This window comes from Anolis sagrei, chromosome 6, assembly GCF_037176765.1.
Source record: "Anolis sagrei isolate rAnoSag1 chromosome 6, rAnoSag1.mat, whole genome shotgun sequence".
In the NCBI taxonomy this organism is placed as follows: Eukaryota; Metazoa; Chordata; class Lepidosauria; order Squamata; family Dactyloidae; genus Anolis; species Anolis sagrei.
Window position 1 is genome coordinate 35,448,297 of NC_090026.1, and position 25,039 is coordinate 35,473,335.

Genomic DNA, 25,039 nt, shown 5'->3' on the forward strand with positions numbered 1-25,039 from the left:
TAAACAGGCAGTGTGCTCATCCATGATTGCTGAATTCATGGTAATTGGCATGAATTAACTTGTTAAAACCACTCTGGACGTTTCGTACTGAGGAATAGATATGTACTTTTCTAAACCCTATACCTCTTTTTTTGCATAGTGACAATTACTGCTCAGAAAACCAGGATCTTTAAGCCGGTGTCAAGCTCTAATGATATGCAAATACTGGCCAGGGTGGTCTTACAATGACAGATATAAATTATAACCATCAGATAATGAAACCTCATGATCATCGTCTTACCTTGTTTCTGTATCCTTGGCAGGCACAGGTGAACTGAATCCTGAAAGGGGACGTTCTCCAGGACCAGGGAAGAGCTCTGGGGGCCCTGAAGAACTAGAATTCCGCGGCTTGTTGACAGGGCTTTCCATGAAGACAGAGGAGCAAGAGTCTTTGCGAAAAGTCTGGCGAACTGGTGAAGACCGGCTTGGAGGCCCCGAATAAGGGCTGTGGGGGCTTTGGCTCTGTTGAACGTCCACTAGGCGGCCATCAGCAATTTTCTGGGGGGACGATGGGGGCAGGCGAAAGCCCATCCCTGGACCATAGGTATCACTATATATCTGTGCATTGGGTTTGTATAAGCTATCTTCAAGTTCTGACTGAAGGGCAGCAGCTGAATAGGTACTGAGGGACCGGACGGAGCCTCGCTTATAGAGACCCCCAGGATAAGCAAACGGGTCTCCCATCCCAGCCAGCGACTGAGTGGATGTAATGCTCAGACGTCCTTCATGCACCATACTGTAAGGATCAGCATACAGGCCTTCGTTCTTCACGAGCACCATGTTCTTCCCAGCCAGGTCTTCATCTGGCTTGACATCCCGGCGTTCCAAAATAGCACTTGGGCTTGGTGAGACACCCTGGGCTGGAGGCAGGTTGGAGAGGCGTTCACTATGGTGTACAGGGCTGCCCGCATAGGAAGGTGGGCGCCCTCCACTATAAGACATGCGGGAACGGGACGGTGAGGAGGACTGAAGCACCGGTGGGGGAGAACCAGAAGTGAGATGGGAAGCAGGGGACATACTGTTCAGGCGCCGGGTGGGAGAGGACTCCCTGGAAGAGTAGACCATTTCTCTCTGAGGAGACAAAAGTTCAGAGAAGATGGGGATGTTAGCACTTTAATTTGCCCCATAAAACATGTGGCATTGATAATAGGCATTTGGTTAAAGAGGTGGAGGGGAAAGACAAAAGCAATGAAAACCAGTCCCATCAGTTCTTCCTATGGACTAGCTTATGCAAAGATAAAAGGAGATTGCCAAGATTAACCATATCCATTTGAGTGCTCTGTGGATGTAGGTAACATGCACCACCATCATTATCATTGTGGTAGCATCTACAAATTTCCACAGAAAAGCCTGGTATGTAAGGGAAAATGTGCCAGAATTTTCCTCCCTGGTATATAATTTTCTTCAATTTCATTTGCTGAAAAACATTAAATATTGCCCTCTCCTACTTGCAATATGAAAGTGGTATAATCTTGGAAGCATTTTAGCATTTTACCTGCTGTGTGAATTACGCCTATGAGTTCAGCAGTCTTCATCTTCTGCATGAATGCCTCAAATTCGGTATCATTATATGCACTCTACTATAAGAATATATTATGCAAAACACACACATTTGTTTCTATGGTTTATCTATTGACGCTCTATTAGTCAAGGGAGACAAGGCAAAGGAACACTGAAACTTTGCTTCCAGATCAGTGAAGATGGTTATCTTTTGGCTGGATTTTCCTAGGAGATGTCCCCACTTATTTAAACCTGTCCTTTTATTAGCTGTAAAGACTATTACCATTTCAAAAATATGAAACCTGGAAGGTTCACAATATATGCATTTTCAGGGAAGTACCAAATTCTACTGAGGTCTGGAACACTAACAGAAGTGTATAGCCATGGTAATCCATGCTCTGGTTACATCCCGTATAGACTACTACAACACACTCTATGTGGGGCTGCCTTTGAAGACTGTTCGGAAGCTTCCAATGGTCCAATGGGCAGCAGCCAGGTTGTTAACAGGAGCAGCGCTCAGGGTGCACACATCTCTTCTGTTGAGCCAACTCCACTGGCTGCCAGCTTGCTGCCGGGCACAATTCAAAGTGCTGGTTTTAGCCTTTAAAGCCCTAAATGGTTCCGGCCCAGCTTACCTGTCCGAACGCATCTCTCCCTATGAACCATCTAGACACTTAAGATCATCTGGTGAGGCCCTGCTCTCAGTCCCGCTTCCTTCATAGATGTGATTGGTGGGAACGAGAGACAGGGCCTTCTCAGTGGTGGCCCCCCAGCTATGGAACGCCCTCCCTAGGGATATTAGATCGGCCCCCTGCCTACTAACATTTTGAAAGAGAGTCAAAACATGGCTGTTTGAGCAGGCATTTGCAGACGCAGTGTAACAGACTAATTGAGATCCACTGAACGTTTGAACGATGAGACGCTGAAGACTTGTGTTTTATGGTTTTTATTGTTTTATTGCTTTTATATGGTTTATATTATATGTAATGTTTTTAACTGTATCTATGTTGTTGGGGGCATTAACTACCGACTATAAACTGCCTTGAGTCACCTTCAGGTTGAGAGGAATGGTATATAAATATGGGAAATAAATATATAAAGACTTTTACACCAGGCATGGGTAAACTTCATCCCTCCAGGTGTTTTGGACTTCAACTTCCACCATTTCTTCGGAATTGTGGGAGTTGAAGTCCAAAATACCTGGAGGGCTGAAGTTTGCCCATGCCTGGTGTAGACGTACACTACCTTTGAGATAACTATTTTATATGATAATGATTCCACACTCTTAACACAATTGCTTCCGCAACCAGCAGTTTCCCCCTCTTCACTTTCTCTTCCTTCTGTCTAGAACAGTGGTTCTCAACGTGTGGGTACCCAGGTGTTTTGGCCTACAACTTCCAGAAATCCCAGGCAGTTTACCAGATGTTAGGACTTCTGGGAGTTGAAGGCCAAAACATCTGGGGACCAACAGGTTGAGCATCACTGCTCTAGAATATGTTACTTTGAATAACATCCTGATTATCAACTTCATTATTTTGTTTTTAAGCTCTGAGTACCCTCATTCCTATAACTACATTGCTGGAAGTGATCCGTGTCATGCTCATTACTCCATCCAACACACACACAAACACTATTACTGTCTCCATTATTGTTGAAGGCTTTCATGGTCGAAATCACCAGGTTGTTGTGAGTTTTCCGGGCTATATGGCCATGTTCCAGAAGCATTCTCTCCTGATGATCTATGGCAGGCATCCTCAGAGGTTGTGAGGTCTGTTGGAACCTGCCATGGATGTAGGCAAAACGCCAGGAGAGGATGCTTCTGGAAAATGGCCATCCAGCCCGGAAAACTCACAACAACCCATTCTTTATTATTCTTTTTTTTTTTCATTCTCAACCTTTCTATTTTCTTATCCTGTCTAATTGCCCAAAGAGTCATGATTATGTATTTACATGCAGGTTGCATGTTTTTCTGTTTATGCACTTGGAATGACTAATCAGAAGTGCGATTTTTTTTTGTAATTAATTCCCTTTCTCAAGCAATGAAGATATAGTTGCATTATATTATGATTCTAACTAAACAAGGGACAACTCCAATTCGTTCCACTGCAATGATAACATTTAGTAACTGTGACAGTTAAATTGATCTGGCCTCAATTATTAGTTCAATAGTGGGCTTCAGTTATGTCACATGCTCATAAATGTTCAGGACATGGGAGGATGGGAGGAAAGTATATATACAGAAGCTTATAGAATGGCTTATAGTAGTTTTGGTAAAGTAATTAATATGTAACTAATTTAATTAACTTACCTCTCCGATCGCATCTCCCCTTATGAACCATCTAGGACCTTAAGATCATCTGAGGAGGCTCTGCTCTCGTTACCACCTTCGTCACAAGTATGTTTGGTGGAGACGAGAGACAGGACCTTCTTGGTGGTGGCCCCTCAGCTGTGGAATGCCCACCCTAGGGATATCAGATCTACCCCTCCCTTTTAACATTATGTAAAAAGTCAAGATGTGGCTTTTTGAACAAGCGTTGCAAATACAGAGTAACTGACATAGGAAAATAGAACAACTAGATGATGGGACCGGACAATGTTTTTAAGAAGGAGACACTATGGATTTATGTTTTATTTACTTTGTTATTGTTTTTTTTATCATATGTTAATATTTTTAATTGTATATGGTATTGTGGACATTGAATTTTGTCCTGTAAACTGCCTTGAGTTGCCTGCAAGCTGAGAAAGGTGGTATACAAATACATTAATTAATTAATTAATTAATTAATTGCTTCAGAGGAACATCAAATTAAGAGTAACATTTAAAAATTGTACTATGAGTATAAATGATCACTTATGGGGGGGGGGCATAATTTTATGTAACTGTATTGGATTGCTTTCTAAAAGAGCTTCCTATGAACCCCACGGAACTGCCTGCTTAAAGAGTAGCACTGATTTTGTGTAACCAGAAGATGTGATATTTTATTCAAACCTAGAGATATCTTATGTTAAAATCCGGTTCCTGTGAGCATTACCTTCCTCTACAGCTATCAGAAGCATAGGATCCTCTCTAAGGATAACATATCTCAAACATTGAAATCCTAGGGGAAATAAAGTACGCCACAGAATCAGGATTGCCTTTGAGTGCATCCAGTTTTAAGTTTATCGGTCCTACCAAAGAAAAAGAATGGAGCCTAGACTGGACTCCAAGGAATTACTGTCACTTTCTAGAAGGTTGACAGTCAAAAGAAACTCCTAGATCAAAAATCAAAAGCTTTCATGTTGCAAAGGAAAAGGAGAATTCTACCCAACCATCCTGCTTTTTTTAGTCTAGGGAGCACTAGGTCTTGAAGAAGAAGGAATCTATGTAGTCAGTATTAAAAAAAAAAGACTGCAGAAATGTACTAGTGATTATATGCTTTTGCAACCTGATGCCTTCCACATCATGGAACAACAACTTCCACACCCAGCAGCCATATTGGTTGTGGAAGAAGAGCGCTGTAGACCAAAAGACCTGGAGGGTAGGAAAGGATGGCTTTCTAGAAGCTCATTTGGTTTGGTCTCAATGATATAGGGATTACTGGACTGGAATTTGGTAATCTACTGACCCCACTTGGTTCACCCACATTCAAAGAAAGCAACAACAAAGGGATACCTCCTGTACAATGTAGTGCTCTTACCCGTAAGTCACCATTAGTAATATGGGATCCAGGGAAGGAGGCATAAAGGGGCTCTTTCCGGTAGATTTTGATAATGCTTCTATCCTGGATATCTCTGGAAGAAATAAAAGGCAAAACAACAAAACCAATATGTTAGTTATTTTTCCAAGAGCCAGATAAGGTACTGCCAATTACAGTAGTAGCTGCACAGAAGTACCATATTTTCTGGTGTATAAGACTACTTTTTAACTCAACAATATCTTCTCAAAAATCAGGGGTTGTCTTATATGCGGGAGTCGTCATATATGTGGGAATAGCCTTATACATGGGAGTCATCGTATACGTGGGAGTAGTCTTAGACGCTGGGAGTTGTCCTATAGAGCGGGTGCTGAAACTTCCAATCTGGACTGGAGCATCTGTGGTTGCTGCATATGGTGGGAGGAGCTCAACAATGGCAGTGACCATGTCCCTGCCATATGCAATGACTTTATGAAAGCATCAAGGGCGACATTGTACAAGTTCGGTAGAAAAAAATCCATTCATCAGGATTCGTGGACTTAATGCAGTCCCGATGGTGAGGTGAAGGGGAGCCTCACCGGAAAGGTGTAAGTGAAGGCCGGAGCAAGGTGCAGGCGTCCGGGGCACCCGGGGTATGGAAAAAAGAGATAGAGTGGCTCTGGGCCCAGAAAAATACACCTCTTTTACCTGTCTGGCCCACCCTTGTATCCTATTACCGTACTTCCTCCTCTGCCTCTCAGATCTCGCTCCTGAAGACTGCAGTGAAGTGGTGTAGGTGCGCATGTGCGATATCTGAGAGGCAGAGAAGGAGGTACAGTAATAGGAAAACTATCATATTGAAATCAACTTTGATGCTTTTTACATTTTTATTTGCTGTGCGTTGGAAGAGGGGTAGTCTTATACGGCAAGTATATCCCAAACTCTATATTTTAATTGGAAAAGTTGGGGATTGTCTTATACGCCGAGTCACCTTATATGCCGGAAAATATGGTACTTTACTTACTTAGGCGATCCTTCATTGTCCGAATAAGATTGTCCCCCAAGTGTGGTGTCCTGGCAGTGGGTATGTAGGTGACTGTGGAGCCTTATTCTTGACCCGCATGTTCTCCTGCAATGAGGGCATTGGTTTCCATGCAGAAGATGGTCCCGGTCGGGGTTGGCTTGATGCATTTTCCTCTTGGTATGTTTCTCTCTTTTGCCCTCCATTCATGCCTCTTCAAATTCTATAGCACTGCTGATCACAGCTGACCTCCAGCTAGAGCACTCAAGGGCCAGGGTTTACCAGTTCTTGGTGTCTATGCCACAGTTTTTAAGGTTGGCTTTGAGCCCATCTTTAAATCTCTTTTCCTGTCCTCCAACATTCCATTTTCCATTCTTGAGTTCGGAGTAGAGTAACTGCTTTGGGAGACACTGATCAGGCATTCAGACAACGTGACTGGTCCAGCGGAGTTGATGGCAGAGGACCATCGCTTCAATGCTGGTGGTCTTTGCTTCTTCCAGCACTCTGACATTTGTCCACCTATCTTCCTAAGAGATTTGCAGGATTTTTCGGAGGCAACACTGATGGAATCGTTCTAGGAGTTGCATATGATGTCTGTAGATAGTCCACATTTTGCAGGCATATAGCAGGGTTGGGAGAACATTGGCTTTATAAACAAGCACCTTGGCATCCCTGCACTCTGTGCTTCATTCAGAAAAAAGCTGCACTTGCAGAGCTCAGACGGTGTTGTATTTCAGTGTCAATGTTGGCTTTTGTGGAGAGGTGGCTGCCAAGGTAGCGGAAATGGTCAACGTTTTCTAATATTACACCATTAAGCTGTATTTCTGGCATTGGAGATGGATTGGCTGGTGCCTGCTGGAAGAGAACGTTTGCACAGAAGCAATCTGTTGAGATCACTGGCTGTTGCCAGCTGCTAGAGGCCTTCATGCAGGTGCAGATCAGCATGCCCAAACCCATTCAAAAAACAAAGAAGATTTGCAGATCTAATGAATACATATATATGGATTTTTCCACACAGTTCCTCTTTGGCTCTTGTGTATAGATTTTGCGTTTGGGTTCAATACTCTTCCAATGAATTACAGCAATATCTAGCACTTGCTAGAAACTTTAAGGCTGAATCCCCAAGCTTCACATCAGAAGAATTCTGCATGACTCCAAACACAGATGCTGCCAAAGGCAGATATGTGGCAGCTCTCTGATTTCTCAGAATTGCTTAATGTGGGATACACCAGGGGTTTATGGAAGGGGTAATGATAAACTAGGGATGACTAAGGAGCAATTTGACAGAAGTCTCTCACAATTATGCTCAGTGTGGAGAGAGAGTGGCTAGAAGTGCATTTGTCTCCCTTTTTCATAATATTAAAAGTCAGCAACAGCAGCCCCAATTAAACTGATTGCCAGGAGATCGTGGACGCACAAAAGGAAATGCTTCACATAACACATAATTAATGGATGATGAAATTATCTGTTGCAAGATGTCGTACTGTCCACTGCTTTAAAAGAGGCATCAAGACCATTTGTGAAAGGCAGTTTTGTGATTGCCTTCCAGCTACAATCGTTCTAGTTTCAGAGCTGAATAATAGATGGTGGGGTCCAAGAATGTAATGGGATTGAAGGATTGGGGACTGTTGTTTCCTCAAACCCCTGCATGCGAACGTCACAGTGACTTCAGGCAAGCTATTCTTAGAGACAGAGCCTAGATACCTAAGAGCACCAGATCACAACTGATCTTGAAAGATAAAGCAGAGGAAACCCTGGTAAATACTTGGATGGGAGACCACCAAAGAATACCAGGTGCTATAGGCTACATTTCAAAGGAAGGGACTGAGATGCCACCTTGGAGTAATCTCTATGAAAATCACAAAGTTGCCATAAACTGACAGGCGACTTGAAGGGACACACAAACACACCACACTGTTAGAGACAGAGCGCTAGGCCAGATGGTCTAATCCAGAAGGAGCTTTAAATTCTCAACAGTTTGATCTGGGAGGAATAGAAAACCAGAGCTAAGTCTAACAAACAACAGGTGTCTAGACAGGGTGTATTCTTAATGAATATGATATTGGAAGAACTTTTTGTTACACGCATAATGTGTTACACCCAACCTCCTACAGTTTGCTGTAATGAAAAGAAAAACACAATTTCATTCTGCATTAATCAGACTTTCTCTGGACTGCATACGTGAGCATTGCACATGGGTAAGAACACAAGAAAAATGGCAGTAGAAATAATCGAGGGAATGCAGGGAGATAGGGAATTCTATGATGCAAATTAAGAAAGAACTGGGCATGTATAGCCCTGGAGATGTGAATACTAGTTAGTGTGGGGAGAGGAATAGCACTTTTTCAATTACTATTTCTGGAATACTATTTTTCAAATACTAAAATAAAGATAAAGGTTTCCCCTGATATTAAGTCTAACTCGTGTCCGACTCTGGGGGGTGGTGCTCATCTCCATTTCCAAGTCGGAGAGCCGGTGTTGTCTGTAGACACCTCCATGGTCATGTGGCCAGCATGACTGCATGGAGTGCCATTACCTTTCTGCTGAATCGGTACCTATTGATCTCCTCACATTTGCATGTTTTCAAACTGCTAGGTTGGCAGAAGCTGGGCCTAACAGTAGGAGCTCCCTGGATTTGAACCGCCAACCTTTTGGCCAGCAAGTTCAGCAGGTCAGTGGTTTAACCCACTGCACCACTAAAAATTTATAATACCACAAAGGACTACCTCCTCACCCACTTCATAGGAAATCTGCTACAAAACAGGAGCTTTTTTGTTGAGTTCCAATTTCAGTGAAGCAGATGGCGAAAACAGAATAAGGGCTCGCCTCAGGGGAGCATGCTTGCTCCATCAGTGTTTAACATTTACACAAATGACCAGCCACTGCCAGAAAGAACGGGAAGTTTCATCTATGCTGAAAATCGTGCCATCACCTCTCAAGCAGAGAGCTTTGAAATGGTTGAACAGAAGCTCTCTGAAGCTTTAGATGCTCTTATTACAGGGAAAACCAACTGATTCCTAATCTATTAAAAATACAGACATGTGTTTTCCATCTTCAGAACAGACAAGCATCGTGAGCTCTTGGGATTACCTGGGAAGGAATCCAACTGGAGCAGTGCAGCACAACAAAATACCTGGGAGTTACCGTAGACGGTGCTCTGACTTACAAGAAATGCTGCTTGAATATTAAGCAAAAAGTGGGTGCTAGAAATAATATCATATGAAAGCTGACTGGCACAACCTGGGGATCACAACCAGATACAGTGAAGATACCTACCGTCTGCTGAATACACATGCCCAGTGTCAAATACATCTCACCATGTTAAAACAGTGGATGTGGCTCTTAATGAGATATGGCTTATTATCACAGGATGTCTGTGTCCCACACCACTGGAGAAATACTGTTTAGCCAGCATTGCACCACTTGGGAAGTAGCAGCCAGTAATGAAAGGACCAAGATAATGACATCTCCAGCCCATCCTCTGTTTGGATATCAGCCAGCAAGCCAATGGCTTAAATCAAGAAACAGCTTTCTAAGATCTACAGAGATACTCACAGGAACATCTCAGCAAGCAAGAGTTCAAAAGTAGCAGGCTAAAACCCAGAACCTCAATCCATGGCTGATACCAGATGAGAAATGGAATGGCCGGATTTTCACATGCCTTTTTTCTTGCAATGTCTCTGCTTTTTAGGGTGAGGCCTAGACGTTTTTGACATATTTGTTGCCTAAAAAATACTGCTGGAGCATTTTTTTCCCATTTAAATATGCTGGATTGATTTGAGACATAGTACGGTAGGTGCAATGAAATCAATGGAACTTAAGTTAGTTAGTATTTATCTTAAGGAATATGAAAATATGGCTACCCTCTGGTTTAGTAATGGCCCAGAATTTAGCACAGCAGGTTAACCGCAAGCTGCAGTAAATCTTGCCAACCAAAAAGTTGACAGTTCAAAGCCCGGGTCAGTGTGAGCCCCTGGCCTTTAGCCCAGCTTCTGCTTACCTAGCATTTTGAAAACAAATGTGAGTAGATAAATAGGTACCGCTTTAAAAAGTGGGGAGGTAGAAAGGCTCCCATAAGGAAGTGCCAGAAAAATGTTGACATTCAATCAAGGTGAAAGTTTGCGAACAAAGCTCTTTGGCATCGAAGATGGAGCAACAGCACATGCTCACATGGCCAGAACCGAGCACAGCCTTCAAGACGCCGAAGATGGGAAAATCTATATATATACCTCTATCTATGTACAGTTGTCTGTCTTGTCAGTGTATAACAGCATTTGCAAAAGTAACACATCAGTCCCACATTACTCTTAAAGTAATGAATAAAGATTAGCAAAGAAGTGAGAAAGGTATGTGTGTGTGTGTGTGTGTGTGGGGGGGATACATATAACAATTATTGTGATCTGTTAAATAAGTAAATAAGGTTCCAAGTTCTGTGATAGTAATCGTTAAGCTTTCACCAAGGAATGTTGAAGCATATTTCTCACCTGACATCCTCCAGCTCATAGAACACATTACGGGATTCGTCCTTAATCAGGATGGCAGTGTTGGGAGATTTCAGCATGCCCATTGTCAACTTCTGGGGAAACATGTGGACGATGAGGGCATGTAGAGTATCCATGCTGCTAATCTCATGGGTAATGTGAACCCGTCTCGTCTCATCTCCAAACTGCAGAAAAAGGATGCCTGGGGACATGGAGAATTATGGGTGTGCAGAAAAGAAACTGGTCAAGAGATGCAAAACATTGGCTTACTCAATTCATGCTCAGAATTGTCGAAATGCAATCTTCTGAGTAATGCAGGATTTTTCTTTGGGTTTAGCAGAGTGAAACTATAGTGCAACTGAGTCAGAATGACAGATAAAAATATCTGCCCTTGACTGTGAATGCCAAACTCGCAATATACCACATTCAGCTCAGTTGGAAGATAATTTAATGCCCACCTGTAGTAAAACCAAGTCTGTGCAATTCTGAGATTTCCTCCCAAAGGAATCCCATGTGTACCTATCTCTTCTAGTGTTTAGGAAAATTAAATATATTTTAATTTCATCAGGCACATGGGAATAACTAGAAGAATGAGTTTGACATTCTGCTCTTATTGCTACTGTTCGCTTAAAAAGGAATATTAATTGGTTCTTCAATTGTATCAAGATAGTAGGTTTCTGTTACAAAATATACCCCAGAAATGTGTTCTGTCAAACATCTAATAATAATAATAATAATAATAATCACCATCATCATCATCTTTATTTATAGTAACTAAATAATAACTAAATAATAATAAACTTTATTTATAATAACTAGAAGAATGAGTTTGACATTCTGCTCTTATTGCTACTGTTCGCGTAAAAAGAATATTAATTGGTTCTTCAATTGTATCAAGATGGTAGGTTTCTGTTACAAAATATACCCAGAAATGTCTTCTGTCAAACACATAATAATAATAATAATAATAATAATAATAATAATAACAATTATTATTATTATTATTTTATTTATATCCCGCTACCATCTTCCCAGGAGGCTTAAAAGGCACTCCAGGGTGCACATATAACATAAAACAGGTAAAAACGGTACAAAACAAGTTGCTTAAAATTATAACAACAATACCATCCACACATGTAGCATAAAATCAAAATAATACAATTTTAAACTAACAGTAGATAAAACTAATTGCCGTCAATTCTCAGGGTGCCAAGTGTAAGCATCATATGGGCCCATTCAGCCTACTCAAAGTCAAAGGCCTGTTGGAAATAGTAACCTTACAAGCCTCTCACTATTTATTTGTTAATGTATGCATTTGCTAACCTGTATTCTATGTGTATGTTGATTTGCCAGTTTCACTTCTCTCTTTGGTGTGGGAGGAGTTATAGATGTGATTGTACTGAGCATGTGCAGACACAGGACTTCAGTCTGTTTACAACCTCATTGGAAGAGGATGTATCTGCCTTTAGACCTCAATGGAGGTGGATGCAGTTTGTCTCCTTTCAGACTTCATTTTGGACTATATCTATATGCTTAAAGACATTGGACTATGGACTTATATGCTGAATATATACAAGAAGTTTGTTAGTAAACCTGAGATGTTATTCTTAAAGAAGACTGCTTTGGTTTTGTGTCTTGAATGCATGTTTTAAACAATAGGGAGAGTAGATGGGCAACTACAAAATTCTACTTCAATGAGACAACCATCCTCTGCTAACCAAATACATTTTTGTAGTGGCATGTCTTTATCCTTGGCAGTCTAAAGACACGATTCATCAGTTTAACAGCTGAGTTACCTATGTGCCACCACCACCACCACCACCACCACCACCATCATCATCATCATCATTGTTATTAAACTTTATTTATACCCCGCCACCATCTCCCCAAGGGGATTCGGGGAGGCTTACATGAGGCCAAACCCATCAGTACAGTAACACGGTATAACACAAAAACACAGCACAAAAACACAGCAACAAAACACAAAAACACAGCGCAACAATATAAAATCAGAACATTAAACACTAAAAAAATGATCACAGGGTTAATCTAATCTCTTTTGGGAGGGTATTCCAGAGCCAGGGGGCCACCACAGAGAAGGTCCTCCCTCTTGTCCCCACCAACCATGCTTGAAATGATGGTGGGACCGAGAGAAGGGCCTCCCCTGTCAATCTCAGAGCCCATGCTGGTTCGTAGACATAGATGTGGTCTCAAAGATAGGTTGGACCCAAAGCATTATTTTTTTGTAATAATTAATATAATCCAAAATAGATAATCAAATTGATATATGCAGTATGTTACTGAGTTACAAAACTTTTTTTGTTTCTGTATCACAGCTCCCAGACTCTGGGAATTATACCAGGAAAGTAACTTTCCCATGTACTAGAAATTAGGTACTTCAGATTATAAGAACATATGCCAACTGAGCTAGGAAGACTATGTAACAGGGAGCAGGTGCACCACAAGAGGTACTTAGTGTCAAGTGGAATCAAATGCATATTCTCACAGAGATCACTGCAAAAGAAACTCCACCAGGGTGAGATGAAGGTCAACTCTCGTGAAAAGGATTCTGCTTTACAATCAAAGATGTCTTTTCTAAAAATGAATGCTTGAACGTAGGACCAGCATGAGTCACCTTGCTACGTAAAGCAAACAACAACATAGCATCCACTTCTAAGTTCAGATTTGGAAGCCAACCAGATTGCCACTTGAATTTTACTTCAACGCTGACAACAGAGCAACAGCTTCACCCCTAACTAAGGGATGGGAGCTAATAATAATAATAATAATAATAATAATAATAATAATAATTTTATTTGACTAGTCATATGACCATTTCAAACATTAATAAAATACAAGGCAAAAGGGTGAGGACAGCAGCTGACTTTCTATTTACAGTCAGAGTCTAATTGTCCTGGTTCTTCTTTCAGGAAATGTGCTCTGGGATGGGAACTATTACACAGGACACTACAAACACTGTGTGTTATATATGATAATGCCTTAAGGACAGGACAATATCTAGAGAAGAGTTTGCAACCATCTTTTAGAATCTGCTGCTTCAGGCATCTATCTCACTTTGTCTAAGGTTAGGATGAGTCTTGCTTGAAACCTTTATACCAGAGGAATTTACCTGGCGACCGAAGCTTTGTTTGGCTGGTAGAACGGGACAAAGGCAAGCTTTGCCGGAAGCGGTTCATTCTGTTGAACCCTATGGGCAATTCGGCTTCAGACATGGTTTCCAGAGACTCTGCCGATGCAAAGGAGAGTTTGGCTTGATCAGCTAGGCCAGGCTGAGAACCCTGTGTGTGCCGGGAGCTTCGAGTCTGAAAGGTAGAGAGAAAAAACAAAAAATGATGAGTACAGATAGGACCGGAATTTTTCTATCAATAATTTGGACTGAGCACAGTCTGTGAACATGTGATCAATTCGCTATCAGATTTCTATGCCAGTCTAAGATCTAAATCTTGTTGTTTATCTCAACTAGAGAGGCTGATGCATGTATGATAACTTGGGAAGTCAACACATATGTACCATATATACTCGAGTATAAGTTGACCTGAATATAAGCCGAGGCATCTACTTTTACCACAAAAAAATGGAAAAATGTATTGACTCAAGTATAATCCAGGGGTGGGAAATGCAGCAGCTACTGGTAAATTTCAAAATAAAAATAGATACCAATAAAATTACATTAATTGAGGCATCAGCAGGTTAAATGTTTTTGAATTTTTACATAAAACTGTAATTTAAGATAAGACTGTCCAACTCTGATTAAATCATTATCCTAACCTTCAACAATATAAATGTGCTTACGTATCCTCCCAATAATAATAAAGAGAGTAAAATAATAATTGTAACCAAAATAATAATAGAGTAAAATAACAGAAATGTAATAACAGTTATTATAGAGTAAAAAATGTAATAACAACAATAATAAATAGACAAATAATAAATGTAATAAAAATAACAGTAAAATAATAAATGTAATAAAAATAATAGAGTAAAATAATAAATGAAATAATAATAAAGAAAAATAATGAATGTAATAATAATACAAAAAACAATAAATGTAATAATAATAACAAATAGAATAAAATAAAAATGTAATAATAATACTAATAATAGAGTAAAGTAATGTAAATGTAATAATAATAATAATAATAATAATAATAATAAATAGAGTTAAATAATAAATGTAATAAAATAATAATAAAAACAGCCCAGTAAAATAATAAATAACTTTGACTCAAGTATAATCCGAGAGGGGCTTTTTCAGCCTAAAAAAGAGAGCTGAAAAATTTGGTGTATACTCAAGTATATACAGTATATTATATTTATTTAGTAGTCTGCTCCAGTTAGGACTAATAATTGGATCTAGGTTTCTTGCTCTATAGGAGAATACACCAGCCTTGGTGGTTCATGTTTTCTGTGTCACCAGTAGAGTTGATTCCATTCCCAATTTTAGTTTGAACTTCAAATGAGTTATCCAAGGTACTGAATCTTACCCTCAAAACAGGATCAGCAATTTGCTTAGTTTCTTTAACATTTAGATTAAAATCCAGAGTGGAGTGCTTATCCTAATAACATAAAAGCCACCTGCTGCCATTATTCCTAATAGTATGCTATGTCTCATTTGTGCTTTGCATATTCTTTGTAAGCTAGACCCAGGCCTAGCAAATCCTACATTATTTAGTAATGCATGTTTTTTTTTAAAGTCCATATTTTCTCAACTTACAGCATTACAGGCTCAGTGCACTACAGTTTTTCTAAGCTCTGTTACAACTAGGGTTGGTAGAGTGAAATCTAGAAAGGGATCCTATACCTTCAATGGCTCTGTAGAAGAGGGAATTTCAGCAAAGGTTGCTTGTTATCTGCTTTTGAGGCAAGCAACACTTGCTGAAATTCCCTACACAACCATTAGAGCAGTGTTTCTCAACCTTCCTAATGCTGTGACACCTTAATACAATTCCTCATTTTGTAGTGAACCCCATGACACTATTTTCATTGCTGCTTCATACTGTGATTTTGCTACTGTTATGAATCGTAATGTAAATGTCTGATATGCACGATGTATTTTCATTCACTGGACCAAATTTGGCACAAAATACCCGATACTCCCAAATTTCAATACTAGTGGGATTGGGGGAGATTGATTTTGTCATTTGGGAGTTGTAGTTGCTGGGATTTATAGCTCACCTACAATCAAAAAGCATTCTGAACTCCACCAACAATGGAATTGAACCAAACTTGGCACACAGAACTCCCATGACCAACAGAAAATACTGGGCTTGGTGGGCATTGACTTTGAGTTTTGGAGTTGTAGTTCACCTGCATCTAGAGAGCACTGTGGACTCAAACAATGATGGATCTGGGCCAAACTTGGCACGAATACTCCATATGGCCAAATGTGAACACTGGTGGAGTTTGGAAAAAAATAGACTTGACATTTGTGGTTGCTGGGATTTATAGTTCAACTACAATCAAAGAGCATTCTGAACCCCACCAATGACAGAATTGGGCCAAACTTCCCACACAGAACCCCCATGCCTTGAAGGGACTCACTAGCACAAGCCACCCTCCAGTCTCGTATGCTCTCCCTCGCCCACACATGCGCCGAGCATACCTGCTCTCCCCTCCCCATTTGGAATCTTAGAAACAGCCCTCCCCTTGGCTGAGAGGATGGCCAATCACAGCGGAGAAGGGCTTTTGGTGGGAGGATTCGCTGTCGGTTTCCAAAAAGGAAGAGAAGGACAGGCGGAGAGATCTTCAGCCTTCTGTGCCAAAGATGTTCCTAAGGCCATCAGAAACATATGTTTTCTGATGGTCTTTGGTGACCCCTCTGAAACCCCCACACGATCCCCCAGGGGTCCCGACCCCTAGGTTGAGAAACACTGCATTAGAGGTACATGGATCTAGTAAATCTATCCTTCTGTGACTTACTTCTGCTTTCTCTTTTTCCTAAACATAGAAAATGTGTTACTGAGAGAAAGATCTTAAGAGTTTCCTTTGATTGTTAGCATTAAGAGTGGTCTGTTTGGAAGCAGCCTCATTTGCATTATTGCAAAAGTGACTTAAAGTGTCATCAACTCCAAGAACAGAACACGTTCCTTAAAAATGTCCGGGAAGATCTGCATACATGCAAAACCATGAAAACCCAGATATATCTATCCTAAACTCTGACCTTGAGTTTGGAGATGAGAATAAAGATACAAGCTTTAACCATTTTAATTGGTAGATTTATCAACTAATACTTCACTTAATTAACAGATAGGGGGATGATTAATTTCAGTCGCTGGGGCTTTGCGTTCACAGAATGGTTGTTTGGTTCTTGTGCATTACTATAACTGAGACTCAGAAAGATTAGATTAAAGACGTGCTTTTCTCCTTAAAATGGAAGTTGATGCAAATTTATATAAATGTAATCAATTAAAACAGCTGATATCTTAAAAGGCAGATTACTAATCAAGTCAAGATTCTTTAATTGGTCAACAGCCCTTATTCGTAATGAGATTCTGCTTCATAGAGGGAGTCCAGTTAAATTAATTTAGTAGCCAAGCGATGATCCAATTTACTCTGAAAGCCACCTGGTGATCAAGATTATAGATACTTACACACATATACCTGTTGGCAATCTGTTCAAGCATGGCATCAACACTAATAATTACCTTGGGTTTCCTTTCTTCTCTTTCTTAGTTCCTTTTGGCTGCTAAAATATCCGTAACTGTCTTTTGGTTATGATGCCTTTCTAATTTGCTTGAGGTAGCTTTTAAACTACCTGCATTTATAAATAGGTCTAGGATGAGATTTCCATTTCAATTCATTTTTTAATAAGAGCTTAACAAAATGTGGCTTTTTCATATTTGCAGTGATAAGAGCTTCTATGGGAAAAACTTCAAACTTTAAAAATACAACCTGAATGTAAGGCATATGATGTACAGAGGCAAACAGAAAATGTATTGTTGAAGGCTTTCATGGCCAGAATCACTGGGTTGTTGTAGTTTTTTTCAGGCTATATGGCCATGTTCTAGAGGAATTCTCTCCTGATGTTAATTTGAAACTGATTTGACTTCATAAAATGATTTGACTTCATAAAAATCATAAAAAATCTGGTTTGGAATCCTGAAGTATTTGAAGATATTTACACCAAATAGGGCTCGTATAAAACACCTTAATGGCACCAGGTGCAACATGATCTTTTTGTGCTGGGAAGAGTGGTACCTATAGAATCTGGATGGAAGAAATGTATATATGCAGTTTGGTTTGGTTTGGTGCTACCTCAAAGAATTTACAAAATTTACCATATTTGAGATAGAAAGTACTAAACATTTTTTAAGTTAACGGGAGAAAGAAAAAACCAAATTGGCTGTTTTCCCCATACTTCTTTAGAAGTTCTGATAAATGCTTTTCATTATTGGGATATAACTCTCCTCAAAGTCTTGAAAAAAGCAAGGAGTAATTAAAAAACTAATGTGCAAGGAGGATTTACATTTCAGTGACACTGTGAGCCCCCGGTGGTGCAGCAGGTTAAACCGCTGAGCTGCTGAACGTGCTGACTGAAAGGTCGGCAGTTCAAATCCAGGGAGTGGGGTGAGCTCCTGCTGTTAGCCCCAGCTTCTGCCAACCTAGCAGTTCGAAAACATGCAAATGTGAGTAGATCAATAGGTACTGCTCCGGCGGAATGTCAAAGGCACTCCATGCAGTCATGCTGGCCACATGGCCTTGGAGGTGTCTATGGACAATGCTGGCTCTTCGGCTTAGAAATGGAGATGAGCACCACCTCCCAGAGTTGGACATGACTAGACTTAATAACAAGGGGAAACCCTTACCTTTACTAATATGTACATTTTTGCACACATTTTTACACACAGTACTTTTTTTTGGTGAAAAACAGAAGCTGCTCTGAAAATGTTGTTTTCTGAGCAAAAACCACCAAATCTAAATTTTGTACAGAATAAGGCAAACATGATTCATTAGAGAAGACAGTAATATTTACTAAATTGGGAAGCTGTAGGAAATGAGGAAACCACTCTGAAAATGTTGTTTTCTGAGCAAAAACCACCAAATTTGAATTTTGTGCAGAATAAGGGAAGCATGATTCATTAGAGAAGACAGTAATATTTATTAAATTGGGAAGCTGCAGGAAATGAGGAAGACTACATTCTAGGTGGATAACTAAATCAAGGAAGCTATAGCCCTTGGCTTACAGGACAGAATGTCTTAGAGGTCTCTCATTCCCTGTGTTGCCACAAATCTAAGCCGACTTGATGACAAATCACAGAAAGAAGTCCCAAACTGCAAATATTCTCTTCAGTCCATGGTTTTTTGTCAGGGTTTTTTTGGCACTCAAGAAAAAGCAAGCCCAAATAATTAAAAAATTGTACTCTGTTTTCTTTTGAAGAGCCTCCAGAGACAACGGTTGCTCTCCTGCTGCTGATGTAGGTATTTACTTATTGCCTCTGAGCTTTGAGACATAACACTCATCCTGATTAGTAGCCAACATTCTTCGATTAATTTGGTGAAAAATCTATGCAAGCTAGGTGCCTTCACTAGATCCATCGCAGTAAATTCTACAAATTAACAATATGTGCTAGTCTGGGTACTATCCAACTTCTTGCATAGCGTGAAAAATTCACCTTTCTGTATTGCAGCTACCAGAAGCCACCAAACCTTCCTGTGTCACGGTCTCTTCAAGACCTGCTCATCCCTTAAATCCCTAGACTGGACAAAGTGTAAATCTATTTGCAAGTAAGCAACTCAGCTTGTCATTTCTATGTCCCTTATTGAAATTTCACCAAAGCCTCATTGAAGCTGTGAGGAGCATTGCAGGGGAACGGAGTAGCTCTCTAAGGGCAAAGACAGACAAACATCAAAAAGAGGCTCACTGAACTGTGAAAGCATTTTGAGCTCTCTTTTGAACATGCATCAGAAGCACAGCAGCCCGCTGAATGCTGTTGCACTGCAGGCACTGACTGGCCGCTTGGTTGTTACCTCTCCTCTTTCGTCTCCTGCTGGGGGAACAAAGCACTGGCAGCCATTTGCTGGAGACGCAAGGATGTTGCCCTGTTCAGGTGCAGGGCACTTTAGATGCTTCCAGATGGATGCCTCCTGGTGGTACCAATCAAAAGACATTGCACAGTTATTCCCTCTTTCTGTCTTTAATGGATTTCTTTGTGGAAAGAAATAAAAAGATGAAGCTGTGAGAAAACCCAGGAGAGTTACAAATGGAAAGCAACAACAACATCCACACCCCAGTATCAGAGGCAATATGCCTGTGTATTTAGGTTGCCAGGGAATGGATGTTGAGTGAAGAGGCACTCATGGCTTGCTGCTGGGCTTCCTAAATGCAACTGGTGGGTCAATGTGTGAACTGAATGCGTGACTTGATAGGCCTTTAGCTTGATTAGATTTATGTTCTTATGAGACAAGACAATTGGACACTCAAATTACTTTTTTCTCTCTCCCAGCAATATTAGAAGCAGTGAGAGGGAATAACTGTCAGGAGAGTGAGTTTTTCTGCACACAAAGGGAGGGAGTGTGTAAGGAAGCATTTTGCTCTTCTGCTCCCTGTCTGTCTCGTCTCCTTACCCCACTTAGGGAAAATGTTGTAGGGAAAAATGGATTCCCTGCTACTTCTCATGGAAATGGCCTGCTGTATCCCGGATCACTCTACATGTCTGTGGATAACGTAATGGACCTGGACCTGCTACATTGAGAACAGGGATGTCAAAACAACAACAAAAACAAAAAACAACAAAAACAACAACACAAGACTGATATATCCATGGTGGGGCTTATCTCTTAAGGCAGTCGTTCTTAACCTGTGGGCTGTGGACCACCAGTGCCCCACGAGGACAAAAATCTCGTCCGTGATCCTCCTTACTCTTTTTATTTTATTTTATTTTATTTCCTCTTCTTTCGTGCCATTCCTTCACTGTTGCTGACTATGGCATATCTACTGTATCAGAAACTAGATTTATTTATTATTTATTTATTTACAGTATTTATATTCCACTTCTCACTCCACAGGGGACTCAGGACAGATTACAATGTACATATACATGGCAAACATTCAATGCCATAGACACACAACATATGTAGACAGACACTCAGAGGCTATTTAACATTCCAGTTTTTTCATGAGGGTATTCTGCCCACCAGGGGAGCTGTTGCTTCACCGTCCATTTGTGACACTGATGAAGTACTTCCTCATTCTTTGCATGCTTGCTGGGGATTTTTATGTTGTCATAAATTAGCCTCCCCATGTAAGAGATACCTAATTTTCCTAATTGACAGATGCAACTGTCTTTCAGGTTGCAGAGGTCGACAGCAAGCTACACAAATTGGTCAGAAGCTCACTCCAACCCAGGCTGGCTTCGAACTCAAGACCTTTTGGTCAGTAGTGATCTTAATGCAGCTGACTCCCAGCCAGCTGCGCCACAGTCTCTAGAGCTGATGTGGCCTATCCAATGCAATTTTCTCAATTAGCACCCAAACCAAATCTAAAGTTGACCAAAAATGGATTTGTGATCCTTTTGGTATTCATGTTGGAGAGTGGGCCCTGGTTAAGTAATCCCTGGTCAAGTGGTCACTTGTCACAGTGGTCCCTGGTCAAGTGGTTCCTGGTCAAAAAAAGGTTGGGAACCACTGTCTTAAGGGGATGAGCCTGCCTATTGGGATGAGGTGGATCGGCTGCTCATGTGGTACAGGGAGACTAATCTGGTTCTTAACATTAATAAGACCAAAGAGCTCATAGTAGACTATAGACAGAACAGTCCAAAAATGAAGCCCTTGGTCATAAATGGAGACCAATTGGAGTGGGTGGCCAGTTTTAAGTTCCTGGGTGTCTCTAATAAGGAGGATCTGACCCTGGGCACCCATATAGTAGCGTTGATTAAGAGGACCCAGCGCAGACTGTATTACCTGAGACTTCTAAGGAACTAACAACTGAATGAAAAACTGCTAGTGACTTTCTACCACTGTGCTATAGAGAGTGTCCTAACCTACTGCATCTCTGTGTCATTTGTTAACTGCACAGTGATGGATAGAAAGGCACTCCAAAGGGTCACGACATCTGCACAGAGAATCATTGGTTGCTTTCTCCCCTCTTTGGAAGAACTTTATAGATCCCACAGACTTAAGAAAGCTCAGAGCAATCTTGGGAATCCATCTCACCCAGCATATTCTTTTTTGAATTACAGTAGAGTCTTGCTTATCCAATATAAACGGGCAAGCAGAACATTGGATAAGCGAAACCGTTGGATAAGAAGGAGGGGTTAAGGAAAAGCCCATTAAACGTCAAATTACATTATGATTTTACAAAGTAAGCACCAAAACATCATGTTTTATAACAAAGCAGTTCAATGCATGGTATTGCAGTCACTACTGTATTTACAAATTTAACACCAAAACATCACAATGTATTGAAACAGCTGTGGATCTGGGTGGGAGGCAGGCTGTGTTGGATAATGCAGAATGTTGGATGAACGAAGATTGGATAAGCGAGACTCTGCTGTATTACTATCTGGCAGACAGTACAGAGTGACAAAGGCAAGGACAAACAAACTGAGAGACAGTTTTATCATTGAGCTGGAACTGTAATAAACTCCATGACTTCGCATTGATGTGATATTGAGGGCTGTGCAGTGGGGTGTGATTGTGGAGGGATGGGTGTGTTGTTTGTGTTGTGTGCTGGGGAAAACATTAAATTTCATTGTACAATGACAAAGTTATTCTATTCTGTTCTATTCTATTCTGAGCTTTGAGATAACCTCCAAAATTCCAGGAGATCGCGCATCCACCACTGCTGAGAAAACAGCTCCTGAGAGACATAAAGGCACCTATTGTGATTCTGGAAAGGAAATATCAAGAAGGTTTATGATGACAAGAAGTGGGCAAAAGTAATGGCCATGAGTCCCAGCAGTATCAACAGTAATATGCCAAGAGTCCCATTTCACACGAATGACCGTATATCCTCCCAATATAGAGGTGCTATTGGCAGTGATAGTCCCAAGGGAGTAAAACTGCTGCTGAGTTCACTGTACTGAGATTGTGCATTTACTCAGTAAATAACACCTATGTCTACTCTGGCCAGTTTCAGTCATCAGTAGAACCAAGGCTGATTCATTCCGGTCGCGGATGGAGTTGCATATAGAATAATACTGAAGTTACAAGTGAAGAAGTAGAACTACCCTCAAATTCACAGTCACCAACTCCACAACATAATCAGATCACGCCCTGTTAGATGGGAAACACAAATGGTAAGGCTCCATTTGTGGAGCCTTACCATTGTCCCCTCTGTAATTCAATTGCAAGGCAAATGTAATGAAAGACTGGAAAATTTACTTTCCTGGATTATATATTCTAGAGTTGTCTAAGAGTGTGGATTTTTACCTAAATCTGTGCATAAGAAGCGAGTCAAATATAGGATAGATCTGTAATTGAGTAGTCCACTGACTATATCAACAATAAAAGACAAAAACAGAAATGCATAGACAAATAGAAGAGTGAATACACACACTCAAGACTGTGCCTTCTGTATCCAAAATGAGCACATTTCTCAAATTTGCTAACATCATAAATTTCTTCCCTGTCTACTACTGAATAGGAGGTTCAAAATAATATGGCATGTTCAAAATGCCTGGATGCTTACTGTCAAATTTCCACTTCTGAATCTTGTACTCCAGTTACATTTTACATCTTTCCTTGCAGTAGTGAGGACTAGAATTTCTTTTAAGGAGGTTAATTTCGTTAAACTGCAAACTCAATGTCATTTTTGGCACTTGAATAGCTAATATAATAATGGAATTAATATTATTAATATCAATACTAGGGTGATTTTAATGCTTTGTCTGAACGTTTACATTTTGTTTATGTCAGTGTTTCCCAACCTTCCTAATGCAGCGACCCTTTAATACAGTTCCTCATATTTTTTTGACCCCCAACCATAAAATTATTTTTGTTGCTACTTCACAATTGTAATTTTGCTATGAATCGTAATGTAAATATCTGATATGCAGAATGTATTTTCATTCACGGAACCAAATTCGGAACAAATACCTGATATGGCCAAATTTGAATAGCGGTGAGGTTTGGGGTGGGGGGGACTATTGAGCTTGTCATTTGGGAGTCGTGGTTGCTGGGATTTAGAGTTCATCTACAATCAAAGATCATTCTGAACTCCACCAACAATGGATTTGAACCAAGCTTGACACACAGAACTGCCATGACCAACAGAACATACTGGAATGGTTTGGTAGGCCTTGTGAGTTTTGGAGTTGTAGTTCACCTACATCCAGGGAGCACTGTGGACTCAAACAATGATGGATCTGGACCAAACATGGCACGAATACTCAATATGCCCAAATGTGAATACTGGTGGAGTTTGGGGAAAATAGACCTTGACATTTGGGAGTTGTAGTTGCTGAGATTTAATTCACCTACAATTAAATTCTAAACCCCACCAACGATAGAATTGGGCCAAACTTCCCACACAAAACCCCCATGACCAACAAAAAAATCAGTTTTCTGATGGCCTTTGGTGACCCCTACGACACCCCTTGGCGACCCCCCCAGGGTCGTGACCCCCAGGTTGAGAAACACTGGTTTATGCTCAGTTCTTGTGGGTTTTTTCGGGCTATATGGCCATGTTCTAGAGGCATTTCTCCTGATGTTTCGCCTGCATCTATGGCAAGCTTCCTCAGAGGGTGAGCAGACCTCACCCTCTGAGGAAGCTTGCCATAGATGCAGGCGAAACGTCAGGAGAAATGCCTCTAGAACATGGCCATATAGCCCGAAAAAACCCACAAGAACTGAGTGATTCCGGCCATGAAAGCCTTCGACAATACACTGGTTTATGTCTTATGTTTAATGGTTTTAGTGATTTTAATTCAAAGTTACATGCAGTAATTAATTATTATGATTTCTTTGTGTTACTGTATGATGACAGTGAATTTTTGCCATTAGTATGTTGTAAACCACCGTGAGTCCCCGCAGGGGTGAGAAATGCAATATATAAATACAGTAAGTAATAAGTAAGTAAATAAATAAATAATACAAACATGATTATAAATATATTTTTTGAAAAATTAATAATGGGACATACAATTGTATATTGGAACCATGGTTGAGAAGCTAGGAGACTGTTTGACCAGGTATTTGTATGCATCTGTGGGAGGAATACATTTAAATCTAGAGTGGACCAGCCTTTCCCAGCTTCAGTCCACTATATTTATTTATTTACTTATTTACTGTATTTGTATACCGCCCTTCTCAGCCCTCAGGCGACTCAGGGCAGTTTACAATGGCAACGATTCAATGCCCAAAAAACACCATAAAATATTTAAAAA

The 25,039-nt window shown here is 40.5% G+C and overlaps 1 protein-coding gene across 18 annotated transcripts in view; it reads right to left on the bottom strand.

Annotated features, from left to right (window-relative positions):
* The window catches only part of SRCIN1 (SRC kinase signaling inhibitor 1), a 443,687-nt gene that overhangs the window by 75,734 nt on the left and 342,914 nt on the right, over positions 1-25,039 (bottom strand). For 13 of the 18 annotated variants that reach the window (XM_067470007.1, XM_067470008.1, XM_067470015.1 and 10 more), the window contains 5 exons: positions 19,683-19,799; positions 13,825-14,017; positions 10,698-10,896; positions 5,217-5,310; positions 281-1,110 (listed from right to left, as the gene is read on the bottom strand). In XM_067470007.1, the coding sequence (XP_067326108.1) occupies positions 281-1,110; positions 5,217-5,310; positions 10,698-10,896; positions 13,825-14,017; positions 19,683-19,799 (1,433 nt within the window). The remainder of the gene's footprint in view (positions 1-280; positions 1,111-5,216; positions 5,311-10,697; positions 10,897-13,824; positions 14,018-19,682; positions 19,800-25,039) is intronic. The other 5 variants (XM_067470011.1, XM_067470014.1, XM_060780939.2 and 2 more) reach the window with 1 other exon arrangement.